At 45.3% G+C, this 17,818-nt stretch overlaps 1 protein-coding gene across 2 annotated transcripts in view; it reads left to right on the forward strand.

Annotated features, from left to right (window-relative positions):
* SIM2 (SIM bHLH transcription factor 2) overlaps positions 1-17,818 on the forward strand; it is a 46,376-nt gene that overhangs the window by 9,355 nt on the left and 19,203 nt on the right. For both annotated transcript variants that reach the window (XM_082458786.1, XM_082458787.1), the window contains exons 3-6: positions 2,417-2,506; positions 9,513-9,621; positions 12,860-12,945; positions 14,755-14,954. In XM_082458786.1, coding sequence (XP_082314912.1) covers positions 2,417-2,506; positions 9,513-9,621; positions 12,860-12,945; positions 14,755-14,954 — 485 coding nt within the window. The remainder of the gene's footprint in view (positions 1-2,416; positions 2,507-9,512; positions 9,622-12,859; positions 12,946-14,754; positions 14,955-17,818) is intronic.

Raw genomic sequence — 17,818 nt, forward strand, 5'->3', positions numbered from 1 at the left:
CTATATCATCTCTCTTCACCAGCCACCTAGAGTGTGTTCTATTTTTAACTGCATTTTTTCAGAGCAAGAAGTTGAGGCACAGAAAGGTTAAGCAATATGCCTGAGGTTCCACAGCAAGTGGTGGAGCCTTGTTCAACTCAAGTGGTCCAGCTCACGACATGGTGCGACCTCCGGGGTCACCTGGCTCACGGAGGAAGTCCTTGCTTGGTTTGTGTCAGCCGCTTAGCGCCCCAGCCCGGAGCCATTCAGTCCGCGGTTACTAAACCGCCCCTGACCTCGGATTTCCTTCGCGGTGTCTGGGGCTCGGGTGGGGTAACCGTGCGCACGACCGGCCACTTCCAAGTCCGCGGCTGGCGCTAGGTGGGCACAGAAACGCCTCGTGTCTCGGAATCTTTCAAATGCCCTTTACAGAGCCTCATCAACGACCCGATTCATTCCCCCTCCCGTCATTTGTCTCTGCCACCGAAAAATGCCTACCGAGAGCTATTTTGCATTTCCTCCTTCTATTTTGTGTTTTCTTTATAAGGGGGAAAAAAAAAAAAGTTGGCTACGGAACTCTGTGTGTTGGGTCAGCAAGTCGGCTCCGCGCTTCGAAAAAGCAGATCTTTTCAAAACTCTTTTGCCCCAAATGCCCTAGTGTGATTTATTTTTTTAAATGCATGCGCTGGGGAAGAGAAGATCCCGGGATGTATCTGAAACCCGAGGCTTTTACAACATAAAGCTAGTGGTGTGGGAGCCGGCCGGGAAATGGTACTCTTGGAGCCCTTCCCGCGCGCCCTGCGCTCTGCCCGCAAGCTCGGGTGCAGCTCCGTGCGCGGTATTTTAAGTGTTTGGTGCTCCTACATATTATAAGTGACACTAATATCAGAGACAACTAAGTGCCAGGGAGCTCCAGTGAAAACCTGGCGGCAAAGTCAACGCCCCCAAGTTTCTCCACTGTACATTTATTTAATTCCGGAGTGTGTCTGTGGATGGGCGGCTTTGCAGTTAATATACTTGCAAGCGCATTAGGTCGTTTGCAGCTATGAAGGCATAACCAACATTTTCCATTAAAAGTATTATTTTTTAAGCTACCGCCGGCAACTTTCAGAATTTAATTTTGATAACTTTTTCTCTTTTACTCATATGGCTGGCTGTCCGATACTATTTCATTAAATGTATCTCTTTAATGATTTTGGAGTTAAGCAAGAATGCAAAATGTGCCAAAACGTGGATAACTTCAGAAATTGCTGAATAGTTTATATCTTTGAAAAGGAGTTTAGTTGGGGAAATATTTTGTAGCTAAGTTAGAAACATGAAAGTCGGGCTTATAATCAAGATGTTGATTTCAACCTCAGCACAGGGAAAGCTAATGATAGTTTAGTTGGCAAAGAAGTTTTTGCAGCAAAACTGTATTTGAGACAGCAGAATGTAAGGATATCTTTCAGGTTTCACTTCTACATTCTTTTTAGGCCCCCCTCCAAAGAGGGGGCGGATTTAGAAAAACCAAAGGTAATCTGGTTTCAATTACATGCTGTAAAAATAGAATTTGTGGCCAGAAATTAATTTGGAATATTTTTTATGGGGGCAGTGTTGTGGGTTGTATGGGCCTTTCACCAACTTTATTGCTTTTCTTTGGTTCTGGATCTAAAATATGAATGAGTAAATAAAATGCAGTTTCCTTTTTCAAAAATAATTTAGTCTTTTTATCCTTGCCACGCATAAATATAATCATTACCCTTTATTTGACTTAACTACCTCTTATAATTTTACTTTATTTTTTTGAGGGCTAGCCAAGTTAGGCAAAATCAGAATATCATTTAGGTAGCTTTAATTTTTCAGAAATTGATACTTTTTCTCCTTGAATTTTGCAAAGGTTGTCTGATCTCTTGAAGATTCTAAATAATTAATTTTGTAGACATAGTCTGTTAAAAATAACCAGGTATTTTATTTTCTGGGGAGTGGTAATGTTCAGAATTTATTATTCAAATGGTACTTAGGGATAACTAGAAAATTGTGGCAAATAAAGCATATGTTCTAGTGGTATAAACGGCTGCCAATTATGACATGAAATGGTCTATACAGTGGTAGCTTTTCCTCTAAGTACCATAGAACTCCGGATTTGTGCTAAGTGCTAAAATAACCCTAACAATAAAGCTACTACGTTTAAACTGAGCATGATAAGAATTCTCAAATGTTTTGCATGATTTTTGTGATGTAGATGTAAGACTGTTTTTAAAGTCCTTTAAAAGCATTTGAGAGCCTGGCTGGGGAACTAAACCTATAGTCCTTCCCATGGCCCCGGGGCACCGTTTCTGCATTTAACAATATACGTTGTTATAATACTTTATACATTTCTCCATCCCAGTGCCATTACAATGATCAGATTTAACTCTAATGTCTATTATCTCTTACCCTGATGCTTTTTATTTTACAGACTTTGGATGGATTTGTTTTTGTGGTAGCATCTGACGGCAAAATCATGTATATTTCGGAAACAGCTTCTGTACATTTAGGCTTGTCCCAGGTGGGTATTGTCTAATTTTATGTACAACCAAGATAATAAGTTAAGCGTTGGCGGATCTTGACAGCCTTACCCAACTTGAAAATGAGTCTGTTCTAGTGTCTACTTTCATGCCTGAACGTAATCCAAAATTACAAAATCGTCTTTTTCGGCCGGCCCGCGGGGCTTTTCTTCTCCGTGTTATGTTTCACTTTTCTACTTTCTTTTTCCTTTGGGGCTAATGCCTCATAATGTCTTTGCAACAGTCAGCCTTGTCCAATAGCCTGGACTCTCCTTGTACAGTAAAGTTCTCTGCCGCTAACAAGAGCTTCACAAAGGGAGATTTTTCAGTCCACGCTTGATGGTCTGCACGTGGTATTGTGAGTTGCTATGAAAGAGAGGCAAGCTGATGTAGAACATGGATTTTATGCAGAATGTGCTTTGGGGAGAGAGAAAAGGGGGGGGGGTAGATTTATGAGTGTTCACATGGAATTCAGGGTAATTTTTCCTGAGTTTTTCCAGTTCAGTGGTCGTTTCAGTAAAGCATTTTATATGCTTGTGATAGAAACTCATAAAACTCAGTTTACTACTGTTTTGCACAGCAAGGTCCTGGTTTCCTTAGAACATTTAAATATTACCGATTTTTCTGGAACTGTCCTCTAAAAAGGGGTTCATTCCCTCGAGGAGAGAGGTGCACTGTTTTCTCTATCCCGTCAAGCCAAGGGTTTGGTAGAGGACTCGGCTGCTTGTCTGGGCTGTGGCCAGTCTGGATGGCGGGAGAATCTACTGGTTGTTGCCATTCGCATTTCTGATTTAACAAGCATGGGTCATGATTCTAAGAGTCACACTGTTTTATACATACAGGGGCTAAATGTTTCTTTACGTTGTGAATTATCAGAGTGCTTTTTTTCATTACAACTGAAGACACACTAGAATTAATTAGATCCAGGAAATGGGCTCCCAGGAGGCACATGAATAATCTGTACTGCACCAGCCTCCTCCTGTAGTTAAGCCAAAATAAAACATGCCAATTAACGTGGCTTGGGCTTTCTCATTGAAAAACAAAATTACCAGTTTGGAAACCTGCATCTGGTGTATTCCTCTTCTTTTTCTGCCAAGATGTTTTTTAAACTTTCCATTTGTTTACAACCTTCTTTTCCAATGGATGTATATATCCTTATCCATGTCCAAGTGGGTTTCTGCGCCTGTGTGTTTTCTTCTGAAAAGTCTTCTAAAGCGAATCCCATATTAAAATTGTTTGGCGTTTTCTGTTCTCTTCCTCGTCTCTTCTTTTATGATACCAGGTCTCCCAGATGAGATTTATTAAAGCTTGTCTCTTTCACCTATGTGACTCATGGGATTAGTGTACTTGTAGAATGGGAAATACTATTGGAAATATGAAATTTTCTCTTTTTATATTTTCCAGAGTTATTATTCTCTGAATTTCCACCTCATTATTCTCTGAATATTTAGAATTATTTAAGGCCCTTTAGTTAGACCCAGCCTGGTTTCTACTCCTGACTTGATCTGTGGCTGAGTGCCCTTGATCAGATTCCTTAACTTTTAAAATTGTAACTTATAAAACCTTTGATAAGTCTTATAATAATGTCACAAACAAGACAAAACATTTCACATACTTTAAAAATGACTGGTCAAACATACTTTAAAATCGATAGAGTCACCTTTACTGAATATCAAATTTAGATCTGAGCTCCCTAGCAGTCAAAGCAAAAAGGGAAATGCATTTAGTTGTATGGTTTTCATTGTCTGATAAGGGCAGGCAATTGACCTCTCTGAACCATAACTTAATTAAGAAAATAATGCCCGCTCTACTACTCTTTCAGGATCATGGTGAGAAACATACCAAGGGCCCATGTGATTTATAAACTATAGGGAGCTACACAAAAGCCAGGCATTATAAGTTTCATTAGAACTGTACTTCAAATAGCACGAAAGTTGCTTCAGATAGCATCCTTTGGTGGGCACATATTAGGGATAATTAGTCATGGGGAATGTTCTGGCACATCATAAGGCACTGTGCACATACCAGGACCTTCCACTTCATTCTGTCAGGCTGCTCAGTCTGGCATTCTACATCTCTCTTTCGCTCTCTGTCATTTTTCTCTTTTCACGTGGGAAATAAAAATGATTGTTTTTGAACACAGTAATCAAGAATGACCAAAACATTGGATAGGTAACAAATATACCTCCTGTTCATGATAAACGCCACGAAAGGAAATTTTTTTTCTTTGGATTTTTGAATTTTATTTAATTAATTTTTTTATACAGCAGGTTCTTATTAGTTACCTATCTTATACATATTAGTGTATACATGTCAATGCCAATCTCCCAATTCATCCCACCACCACCCCCATCCCCCTGCCACTTTCCCCCCTTGGTGTCCATAGGTTTGTTCTCTACATCTGTGTCTCACTTTCTGCCCTGCAAACCAGTTCATCTGTACCATTTTTCTAGGTTCCACATATATGCGTTAATATACGATATTTGTTTTTCTCTTTCTGACTTACTTCACTCTGTGTGACAGTCTCTAGATCCATCCATGTCTCTACAAATGACCAAGAAAGGAAATTTAAGCAGAATTGGAATTTAAATTATATTTCCTTTTGGTGCTAATGCAGACATAAAACTTTGTATATCATAATTTTGAATTTTCCCAAAAAATTGTGAAGATGCCTTTTGTCTGTATGTTGCCAGAAGAGTCAATTTAAAATAAGTCAAACTGACTGTCCGTGTAGGACGACTAATTTTTTTCTGATCTCCTGGCGAGACTATCTCAGTATCAGTCTCCAGCTACAAAAACACTTTCACGCTGATGTCTGGGGAGTGTTTCATGGTGAACTGTTTAAATAAGCAACAACAAACTTTTCCCTCAAATCTGCCTCCTATTCCCAATTAACTCTGCAGAAGGAAATCTAGGCAGAATCACAATGTGTATTTTTTTCTGTCTTCTTAAATAGTAAAATAAGGTATTGAAAAGAATGTCAAATACCCAACTTCTGTTTAAAAAATTTTTTTGCACCTTTTAGATTATTTTTACTAGTAGTAGTATAAGTCAGACAAACACATCAAACATGAAAACTTTAATTAAAATAGGCTTCAAGATTTTTTTTAATCACCAGGGATAACAGTGTTAATAAAATTGTACCCACTAGTCAGAGTAACCTTTTAAACAGGTTTTCTGATGAATAAGGGCAGTAATAGCTTATATTTACGTAATGCCCTTCTGTGTTCCAAGAACTTTCAATTATTCTCTATAACAATATCTCTAAGTAATGACATCTTTCATATTAATTCGGGGTTAAACTCTATGTTAGCAGCTCCTAGGGAGCATAAGCTCCTAGGTTTGCCATAATTGTGTGATAATTCATAGCAAACTGGTGTTTTTTTTTTAATCTGCACTATCTAAATAACTTTCTGAACTATTTGAGAAAATAAAAATGATTCTTTATGTGTTATAAGCCCATCCCAATTCAGAGCCTTTTATTGAACTTTTTTAAAAGCGTGTATTGGAATAAGAAGTCTACTTCATATGGCAGAGTTTATTAATTTATTTTTGCCTTTAAATTAGTAAATGCAGCAATCCTGGCTGTCAGACTTTGGTACCAAAACATGACAGGGAGAACCACAAAATGCTAATTGTCTCCTCAGCCCATAGTGCAAGTTGGGAAAAGAGTCAGCCTTCTGCTAGAAAATTCTATTTGGTGTATGCGCACATTCATAATACAAAATAATCCATATAGACACACATCTACTTGCAAGACGTAGAGTTGGGGAAGCACTTTTTATCCACCAAGTTTATTAAATGATTTAGTTTCATGGTTTTTTGGTTAATGTAATTAACTTATATTTGAAGAAGGAAAAAAGCCCTGCATACCTGCTATGTATTTCTTCAAACATTTTAAACTATCCTTGTGGTTCAAATGTCCTTACTGAAGTTGCATATGGTATATAACATCTAGGTAACTAGTATACATTCTCACATAATATAGATATGTATGAAATAGCTGTTCACGAGATACATAAAGGAAAATGTAATATTTGAGTGTGGCCGGAAGCACAACTGTAAAAATAACCATGGTGTTGTTTGGGGCCATAAGACCTAATCCTTTCACTTTTGAAATAAAGAGAAAGAACAGCGTTTAATGTTTGTTGACATAACTTGAACCCTGAAACCCAAACCATCTTTTCTTTAAATGCTTAATTTACCATAGTCAGCAAAACACCCAAAGTAGAGCAATGTGTGTTTCCAGAGTACTGGGTGAGTTTCCCCTTCTGACCCAGAATATATCCATTTAGTGCTGTATTTATCATATGTAGTTTTCTTGGCAGGAAGAAAAGCTATTCAGCAAAACATAAAAAAGCTCTTAGTAAAAGCAATTCATTTTGTAGTTAGCTGGGTTTTACAAATACTAAAATATCACATTGAAGGTCTGTTTTAATAAGGTTGTTGTATGAGAGCTGGGGAGTTTTATAGCAACAACCATAATTTTTTTTTTTTTTTTTTTTTTTTTTTTTGGTGAGGTAGTCACATTTCTTTCAACATTCAAAAGCACGAATAGATATGTCAATACAGGAAACACCATGTCAACCGTAATTTTAAGTCAAGGTCACCACTGTTTTATCATTCCAAAATTTGTCTTTAAAACATTTCCGTTATTTGAAGCCTACTTTACTTGCTAGACAGCCTTAGAAGTTTATCACTCACCCGAGTATTCAGAAAATCAAGGCTTTTAATTCATGGACCTTCACTCTTCTCACTCTCCAAAGGCATGTGATGAGAATGGGATCTTTGGAAACAGATGAAGCTACTTTGGGATTAAAACGCAAATCGAATCCCTATGAGCCCAGATGCAAGTCTTTTTGCAAATGTACAAAGATGTTTCTCTAAAAAGACATCAGTTACTTTTTTCTCAAAGAGAACTTGGAGCAAACCAGAATTGTCATTTTTCTCTAAAAACCTGGGTAAGGGAGAAATGATAGGCCAACACACACAAAAATTCTATTTTTTATTTTTTCGTTTTTAAAATGAAACATTGAAATTGTGAATCAATTTAAACAATAACTCCTTTATTTATTAGCCTCTATCACTGTCCACCGGACAGCATCTCTAGGGCTGCCCTCAGGAAAAAGGAGATTGTCCCGTCCCAAATGGCTGACTTGAGTGTTGCTGATTTATTTAAACTTTTTAAGGATTAACAGGACTGACTTAAAAGAAGGATATTTCGTTTTTATTCTTTTATTTTTAATGAAATCCTGTAGTAACTTTTTACATAGACAAATATCCATTTGGGTCATTAGCAAAGTGCCAGGCTGGGGAGGTGGAGAGGGAACATTTCTGTAAGAGGATTCTCTCCGTTGCTCTGTATAATATTGGGAAAAACATTCCATGAATAATGCAGAAAATAGAACTGTGAAACCTGTTTTAGGGACAAGATTACTTAGCAGGCCAGAAACATAACTTGTTCTGAATTAAAAGGCAACTCACACATCTTAACACATTGGGAGAAGTGGCTGGGCGGAGTGGGACTGACTTCACCTCTCTGCGGCCCCCTGGTCCCAAGTAAAGAGATTATGGCCTTGACGCTGATTTGGAACGGTGGCTCCTGGGACAACCTCTCCATTAAACGGCCAGGCTGGGGCTGCCCTGCTGTGTGAGGTGGCGCCGTCAGGGCTGCCCCTTTACCGAGGATTGAGTCTCTGCTCCGATTGAGAGCAGCCAAAAAAACAGGCGACAAGACACACTTAAAAATAACGAGGGGGTGATTGGGACAAGCCTGGCTTTGCTCTCTGATCTCGCCCTGTCCCCTGGGGGCGGGGCTGAGAAAGTCCCCAGACCCACCCAAGGCTCTGGGCCACGCCAAGGTAGTTCCTCAGGCTCTCGGCATCTTCCTGAACTGGGCTGCGGGGCTCCCACTGGCTGTAGTAGGAGTACCATCACTGGCCCCCCACCCCCAGTACTCTAGGTGCGCTGACTCACCGTCCTTGTCTGCACTGTTGATCTCTGAAAGAGGATCCACCCCCACCCCCCACCCCCCCCACTGCTCAGAAGGCTGCACCGTTGGTGGTAGTTTCTGGAACATTCTATGCCACTGCCCATCTTCCGATGGGTGAGGGGCCCAGGTCCTGAGAATCTCTGTCATCCCCTATCATGACACTTGTGTTTGGGAGAACAATCAAAAATTCTCAAGGTTAGGACCTGAGTCTCCGGGGACCTCTGTGGAAAGATCGTAACTATGGTGCTTTCCTGGAAACGCTCGTGACCGCAAAGCAGGGTCCAGTCCAACAGGGACATGGCCTCTAGGCCTGCGTGCTGTCCTCTGTGGGGTGTGTCTGGAAGTAGGTGGTGTCCGAATGTCGGCGGAGCAGCCCCAAGGTCATGTGGCTCTCTGGAGTGGCCCGCAGCCTCCCAGAGGTCACTCAGCCACCCAGCCGCACCCAAGGGCGGGAGCCGTGGGGCTAGCACAGTCACCCTGGACCAGGAAGGCCACAGACAGGTTTCTGCCCACGTGAAAGGCCCAGCAGGGTCCGAAAGAAAGGACCTTGCTGGGGGCGAGTCTTCCTCGAGCACAGGGTGCCCCCGAGGCTCCCCTGCTCAGCCTCCGTGCGCACGAGCTGTCGCAGGGACCCTGCTCTGGACGTGGCCACTGGTCTCCTGGCCACCAGTCCCCACAGGCAGCAGGTGAAGGATGGGGCTGGCTCCGGTCTGATTTAAGCCGCCTCCCGTGTGAAGGATGCTCCCCAGGCCAGGAGGGTCCCCCGCTCCATGGTGCACCTTTTCCAGCCTTCACTCCTGCTCGGGACCCCGCTGGCCTTGTTGGGAGACAGTTGGGTGCTGACTGAGAAAAGGCAAACATTTCTGCGTGAGGGTAAGGTGTGGGTTGTGCGCAGAGATCAAGGTCCTGTCTCTCCCTGGCAGGTGCGTACCTATAATACACCTGACACCTTCACCTCTCCACCTCCCCGAAGTCCTAGAGAAGATTCCTGACCCCTCCCTTCCTTTCCGCGGCAGGTGGAGCTCACGGGCAACAGCATTTACGAGTACATCCATCCTTCCGATCACGATGAGATGACTGCTGTCCTGGCAGCCCACCAGCCTCTTCACCATCACCTGCTCCAAGGTATTTCCTCCAGACGAAAAGAAACCAGAATGAACGCTGCACGATGCTCTTTGCTGTGACCCTAGGGCTTAGTTTCCCATGATGCCCAGCCAGGCCTCTCCAGCAAACACGCGGGGTCCACCAAGTGGGGATTTGTTTTTATGCTTCTGTCCTTTCAAGCAACTACTGATCCCCTTTCATGTGCCAGGGACTGTGAGAGGGGCACGGTAGGAGACAGAGAAGAGTGGTCCAAGGCTTCCACCCCAAGGTGCTCTTGGTTTAGAATGCCAGCGACACAGGTCTAGACCTGGGCTTCTTAACCAGAGCGTCTGAGGATAAAACTCAGGGGGGCCATGAAATTGCATGGGGAAAATTACATCTTTATTCCCTCTAGGTGAAATCTAGCATTTCCTTTGCTCGTAGATTGTAGACAGTAAACCATCTTACTGTCACAAGGACCTGTGGCTTTGCCTACAACAAAATTCACAGATATTTTCATTTCATCTTATGGTTGTTTCAGGTATTTAAACATATCGGTTATGCTCACCACTACTTTGAAATTTCAGGAGCTGTGAGTGTGCTGCAGGATCTTGTTATTTAATGTGTTAATAAAGTAGCACATTTATAACCACAGCACCACTTGTTTGAATATTTCGATGCTTTTCAATACAGCTGATCCCCTTTGTAATCTCATATATTTTATGCTCTCAGAAACGTTATTCTGAGTGGGGATCTGCAGGTTTTGTGCCACAGCACGAGTCAGTTAAGAAGCCTTGGTCTAGACGGATGAGGCAGGTCCGTCTTGCTGACCTGGCTCCATTTGGAGACAAGAGTTTTCTCTGGACAGTCCCAACATCTAGCACGTATTAACGTGGTCCCCGCTGTTTTAAGCTCCCTGTTAGAACAGTTGTGGCGTGGCTGTTCAGTGAGGGTGTGGAACATGTCTTCACACAAATGACTCCTTAACTTACAATTGCCATGTGTGCTAGGAAGACACAGAAGAACTTGTTCCAGGGGCCCTGGCCATGTAACTCCCTCTCATGGCCCAATGAGACCAACCAGTATGCTGACCAATGGGTCTCTTGTCTGCTTTGGACTATGGTATCCCAACTCGGCCAAAATCCCCTAGTGAGACAAAATGCCAAAGAAGAAGTGTCAAAAGTGATGAGAATGGGGTAGCCAGCCACAGAAAAAAAAAATGGGTTCCATTCTTATTGCTTCCTCCTGGGATGGGTCATTCTGAGGCTAGGAGGAGAGAACACAGAATAGCACACTCAGTTGTAAAACCCCTTGCAGATCCAGCTCTGTGGCCCCCATGTTCTAGCCCCAGAAATAGTCACCATGTGTCTACCAAGGAGGGAGGCTGGTATGTTGGTTTCTGAAATGAGATGGGGGCTTAGTTGTAGCTATGGCCTGTGGTGCTTAAGTCCTTGGAAATGGTCCGGCTGCATAAATGAACAGGCATACGACTCTGAAGAAATAATTTCCAACAAAATAAGGGCTAGGAGAGCACATTGCTCCCGAATCTACTGCTTTCACTGTGGGGTTGTTTAAAGTCGGACAGAGACAGCTGGAAAATTAGAGAGTTCCTCAGAACATTGTGTTGTGTGTGTGTGTGTGTGTGTGTGTGTGTGTTTTTAATTGAAGTATAGTTGATTCACAATGTTCTATTAGTTTCAGGTGTACAGCAGAGTGATTCAGTTTTATATATATTCTTTGTCAGATTCTTTTCCACTATAGGCTTTTACAAGATATTGAATGTGTTGTTATTGTTTTAAAAAGTTACAGTGTGTTAATTGCACAGGAGTGGGCTTTCTGCCATTAGCTCCGGTTTCATTTTACCCTTCCATGTCATAGCCTTTAAAAAAGTGTTTAGAAAATGACAGCAAATGGGAGTATCGGGAGACCCGTCCAATTTCCTGTGGGGTTCACGTGTAAGGTGGGCCAACAGTCCAGGAGGAGAAGGTCTGGGAGACGTGGGGTCTCCCACTGACTCATTTCCACAGCCAACCGAGTGTTCAGGCTCTGAGGTTCACAAGCACCTGGTTTTCACCTCATCTGCAGAGTTGGTTTTCTGTGTCTGAACTGGCCTCCTTGTTTTATGGTAATTGTGTGAGAAGTGGGCTCTCCCCAGAACTGGGTAGTTAATTACTGGGTGATGGTTTTTACACCTGAGCGTGCTCTTCTGGAAATGGGGTAGACAGGCCGCCATGTTAGAGGGAAGCCTTCTGCCTCCAGACCCCAGCTGTGCAGAGAAACTGGGGGTAGATATGGCAGCCCCTCCAACTAGGGGAGGGGGGCCTCTGAGGTGATGCCCTCAGCTCCACGGGGCAGTGCCCTCAGGGAGGGGCGGAAGGCCTTGCTTCCATTCCTAGTGGTAACCTTTCTTTAAAAATTAATTTATTAACCACCACCAAAGAGCTGTTTATTTAGAGTGGAATGACCTCGCTCTCACCCTGGGGCGAGGACCGTCTGCCATCCGTGCCCAGAGAGCTGGTGTCCGCTCACTAAAGCAGAGGGTGTTTCCTTGGGGGACGTATGCGTTTGCAGTAGGGAGGTCGGAGATTCGTGTGTGAGGCCTGCGACGGGAATGAAGGAAAGGCTTTGGGCCAGAGAAAGGGGCGGGGGTGGGGGGGGGGGCGTCCATCCAGGGCTGTAACTGAGGGCGAAAGCTTTGATCTGGCCCAGTGGGTCTGCTGGGTCCTGTGCCCCATCCCACGATGCAGGGCAGTCTCGGTGCCCATGGCCGTGGGCGCACTGGCCGCAGGGGCCCTGGGGCCGGCTCCCTCTGCCAGGGAGAGGCCTGCACTTCTGACTCTCAGTCAGTCAGAGGGGGGACGTCAGTCAGATGCTTCTGGGCTTCCCGGCAGGCTCGGCACCCGCCCAGGGCTGGCCAAGGCGGTGCTCCTGGCACCGGGCCTCTCTGTGGCCACCGTCAGGGGACCACGGCAGGTTGAGCTGGGCTGGGTCGCTGCTCATAGATCCTCACCTTGGCCCCAGGTTGGCGTCTAGCAAGGTCTTGCTGTGGCCATGTTTCGGGCTACCCCTTTCTGGAGCACGTGGAAGCTCGCCGGACCGGGCCAGCTGCCCCGCCCCACCCGGGTCCTGGCCACCGCCTCTCTGAGTGGGGTTCTGGGTGGACTGGGCCAAGGCCTCTGGCTGCCTGATCTGGTCCAGAGGGTTTATTGGGAGTGTTGGGATAAAGTCAGGGGAAGCATCATGGGTCAGTTTGCCAATCTAACCTCACACCTGTTTTCAGAGTATGAGATCGAGAGGTCGTTCTTTCTCCGAATGAAGTGTGTCTTGGCGAAAAGAAACGCCGGCCTGACCTGCAGCGGATACAAGGTACAGGGAGCCAAGGGCTTGCGGGCGGGAAGGGGGCAGCGGTGGGTCTTTGCTGTGCTTTGTGCTTTGCTTCACGTTCAGGAACATCTGCAACAGGAAGGCATCACTGCCTAATGTAGAACTTTCTAGGGATGCTGCTCACGCAAGTGTGAGAGCTGGAATCTTACAGGGATATTCCAGGCAGGCTGGATTTCGTTGTCTGAGGCCAGGAATAAATGGGGCTAAAGGTAGAATTTGACCTTGGCACCTTCAGGTTCTACATTGCACACAGGGCAGTTCCACTGGAGCAGCCGCGCCTAGACTTTCTCCTGCCTCGAGAGAGAGGGTCATCAGCCCACCACTCTGGAGCTAGAGGCGGATGGGAGCCTTTTTGCGGGCGAATTTGTGTAAAAGGAGGCAGGGGTGGGGTGAAGAGAGAGGGGACAGTCCTGTGCCTTTGTCCTTTGTCCTGTCTTTCTGGAATGCCCCTCCCCCCTCCTCCCCATCCCAGGGTCCGCCTCCCCTCAGCCTCTCCTCAGCCCCGCTCCTTCGAGCCTCAATGCCAGCTCTTCCCTTTGACCATTACCTCACTCTGTTTCGTAGTTTGGGAGATACTTTTCTTATGTGCTGTCCCAGACCCTAAACCTCAGAGGTGGAAGCCTCCAGCACCACCCTGCACCCTGTAGATATTCTTCTGGAGACTTGGGTCATGAGATGTTTCTGACACTTACTAACCATCCAACTGTCTGATCTTAAGTAAAACCCATCACCTACCTTGTCCTCAGTTTCCTCATCAGTAAAATGGGAGAATAGACTCCAAGGATTTTAAGATTTGTTCCAGCCCTAAAGACTGTGAGTGTTTTCAGGAATCCTGGAGGAAAGTTTCTGAAAAGAGGATTTAAGATTTTAGCTGTTCATCACTGCTGTTATGATTGTCATGATCCTTTCAAAGATCTTACTGACCGTAACTTGTGTAAATGCTTCAGTATTGAAGCTTAGGGCTGTACAAATGTTTCCGTTTGATATTTGGAACACTATACATTTTCTCCGATATGGTTCTTGGCTATAACAATTAGAAGTGTTTCTATATAGCCACGCTGGATTTGTGTTTATTACAATAAAGTGGATAAAATCTTGAATTATAAATAAAGTAAATACAATAAAATAAGCATACGTTCAAAATGAGGACTTTTTTTAAGGGAATTCTCTGGCGGTCCAGTGGTTAGGACTCCACACTCCCACTGCAGGGGGCACGGGTTCGATCCCTGGTCGGAGAACTAAGATCCCGCATGCCTCACAGCCGGAAAAAAAAATAATGAGGACTTTTTTGATTGCCCTGAAAGAACTCTTCATTTACTGGAGTGATACAGCTTGTCAAATTATTTAAATGTCAAGTTAGCAATTGCAAAATTCAATCTCATTGGGAGATGATGAGCTTTATAGTTACTGAAGTGAACATTATGGAACAATGGTTAGCGCCCCAAAATGCCTTTGTTGTGCCCTCTAATTGCAATGGCCATGAGTTAATTATGCATAAATCTATTATATATTAGAGAGTCTTCACTTGTGGAGTTACTTGAGCATAGTCAATTGCATAAGATAACTCTTATATTTTATGACGATATTGTTTCCTAAGAAAGAAGCATAGTTCATTTCTTCCGAGCAGTGAATCAGATGTCTGTCAGCATGTTGGCTGCACGGCTCAGTAGAGGCTGGGCTGGGGGAATATTCCAACCTGTTCCAGAAAAGAAGCAGGCCCAGAGCCAGGAGCAGTGGGTACCAGTCTGACCTCCGGGTCACCGCCAGCTGACCCTGCCTGTGCTTCCCCAGGTCATACACTGCAGCGGCTACTTGAAGATCAGGCAGTATATGCTGGACATGTCCCTGTACGACTCATGCTACCAGATCGTGGGGCTGGTGGCCGTGGGCCAGTCACTGCCGCCCAGCGCCATCACGGAGATCAAGCTGCACAGCAACATGTTCATGTTCAGGGCCAGCCTCGACCTGAAGCTGATATTCCTGGATTCCAGGTGAGTTTGGCACCTGCTGCTGCAGAGTTCCGGAAGATTCTGATGGTGGAAACTGGCCCCTGAAAGCTACACTATTAAACCAAAATGTAGCAAGCAACAAGCTGTACTAAGAATATGAATTAGAAAGAGATTTAGTGAAAGAATTAGTATCGACCTTAATAGTCCAGGAGTGGCCGGCCTCTCCAGCTTATAGGTACTTGTTTTATTTGTTTATATTTTCATCATCTCACTGGAGTCTGAACTGGAAATATGTGTTGTGGGCAAAAGTTAGCCTTTTGAAGACCCATGAGGTCAGGATTCTGCCTTGTGTCTCCGTCAAGTTGGTAGGACTTTAAAACAAACAGAAAGTCTCCACTCTGAGCGGTGTGTGTTACCGGGAGGGCTTCCAGCTCCAGCTGGCGGGAAGCCGAGCTCTGCCGGTCCCTGCAGGGCTGAGGCAGCGAGCAGAGAGGTGGCCTTCGCTGGGGGGAAGGCTGGACCCACAGCTGGGCAGGTGCCCGTCGGCTTCTGGGCTGGGAGGGCACCTCCGGCTGATGGGGAGGGCGAGGTTGCAGCGTCCCCAGAACTGTCTCCCACTTGGCGAGGCCCAGCAATTTGAGACTCTCCTCTCAGAGAGAGGAGGGAGGGTGGACGAGGCAGAGGCACTGACCTGTTGTTTCACTGGGCCTGGGGAAGCGTCTGTGCGTCCCCCGAGGCTGGCTGCAGGCCTGCGGGGCCTCCCGGGGCTTCCATTTTCTTTGCCCATTTGGCTACTCACAAGGATGTTAGGAAAGATGAAGCTACATAGTAGATGGGAAGCATTTGTGAAAGTGAAAAGCCTGATATACCTGCAAGGTGAGTCGTTTTGCCCCTTGGCCTTTTAGGTTCCTCAACTGTACAGACAGAAACGAGTGTTCAGAGACGCAACTCCTGACTTTTGGTGTGTGTAGCTGAGCTTTCTGGGAGAAAAGTTTTACACACACACACACACACACACACACACACATTTTCCTGTATGTCCTGAAGCTAGGATTTATTGATTTTTTTTCACTTTTTAAAAATTGTGGTAAAATATACATGACGTAAAATTGATCATTTTACCCATTTATGGAATAAAAATAAACTTACCTGGTTAAGGATAAGAGGTGAAGACACTATTTAGCCTAGTTCATCGTGAATGCATCTCAGAACCGTTCAGAGGCAGAGAAATGACAAGGGTTGGCCTTACAGGGTCATCATCATGCTCCCAGAAACTCCAGGCAAAGAGGAAATATAACCCCTTGGGGGAAGGATGCCCGCACCTCTTGGGAGGGCCGACGCTGACAAGGGCTGTTTGCTTGCAGTAAAGACAGAGGCACCTGCTGGGAGGAGCCTGGAGGCCGGGGCCGGCGTGGGGTAGACCTCACAGCACGCAGGGACAGAGAAGCTCTCTCCAGACTTAGGAGCCACTTCTAAAAGTGGACTGCAAGAAAATCTGACTGTCCATGTTCATTATTTTAGAAATTTAGGAAGATACGGCGGGTTTCTCCCTTGTTTTGTCTCCTAGTTTTTCTTTGACCGTCCTGGGAAAAGCCTCTGAGGCTTGGTGAATCCTCTAGAAGAGGACAGAGGGGCGTCTCCCCAGAGGAGAGATTTCAGGTCTTCTCGAGTTGTTTAATCCACACAGCTTTGAAATGTGAGGGACAAATCGGGGAGCTTTACAGAAGAGGTTATGTGAGTTTAGCTCAGAGGCCAGCTTGCTCCTGAAGGGAGCCTCTGCTTCTGGGTGTAAGGGCCGTACCCCCGAGGTGAGTAGTAAAGCAAGGTGGCCATCTCGAGGAGGACTTCCTGTCTCTACAGAAGCCCGTGAAGTTCTTCCTACTAAGTACCAGGAAGCTTTTAGCAAAGCCTTGAGGTCTTTTCTGAACCCCAGTCGTGTAGGAGATCCTGAAGAATTCTTCACACTTTGGTCTTCAGTCGGTTGCAGCTCGATGGTCTTCGAAAGGCCACTGGGCTGGGGGACAGAGGAGCTGGCCCAGTGCCGGAGGGTCAGTAGAATGGGCTGGCAGGGTGATGTCAACTCCTACGTCCAAACCCCAGAGGCCACGGTAAGGGGTTGGCCTGAAGCCCAGCAGCCCCAAAGTCACAGGGGCCAGGGTGGGAGTCCTGGCAGGAGGGCCCAGCTGGTTCCCCCCCCACCGCCAGCATAATCCCAGACAAAACTGAACTCGGCGTAACCTGAAATCTGGTTCATAGGGGTTTTGTGGTATTTCACTTTGAAACTGTAGCTGGTGCTTTTGCTAAGGATGGGTGAACCCGGCGATGTTTGGGGTTTGGCAAATCCCTCTGACAGGTCTTCAGACACTAGAGGGTTGGAAAAAACCAAGAGGGCAGCCTGCCAAACCCTTCCCTTCCCCTTTAATTTTTAAAGCCAGTGTGTACTTTGATGAGAAACTTAATACATGTGTTTCTGATTCATTTACACATTCGGGGCCGTTGTTCTGAAACTTTACATCCAAAGGGTCTGGGAAGCCTCTTTCATCCCCACACCGTAGAGATGCCTGGTTTTCTTTTGGGGGGAAGCCAGACGTCTCAATTTTCCTGCCACACGGAGTTAGACTCCAGTGGGGCCTGAAGTTCTAGGTGGCCCTTGGACAGGTCCCCCGAGCCCTGAGAGGCTCTGGCCTGTGCAAACTCCCTTTCTACCCAACTCCAGCCCCAGCTCCTTCCTGCCCTGGAGGAACACCATGGAAATGTGTACACCAAATAGTGAGTGATTCCATGGAAATATGAGGCTCACAGAGATTTACGACCCAAAGCCTGTGCAGAGCTCCACAGAAAGGGGAGCGGGTTAGGGAATGAAAGCGAGGTCAAGTTTCCCCATTTAATTTACAGCTAACATTTCA

Source organism: Balaenoptera physalus (assembly GCF_965194825.1).
Source record: "Balaenoptera physalus genome assembly, chromosome: 4".
Classification (NCBI taxonomy): Eukaryota; Metazoa; Chordata; class Mammalia; order Artiodactyla; family Balaenopteridae; genus Balaenoptera; species Balaenoptera physalus.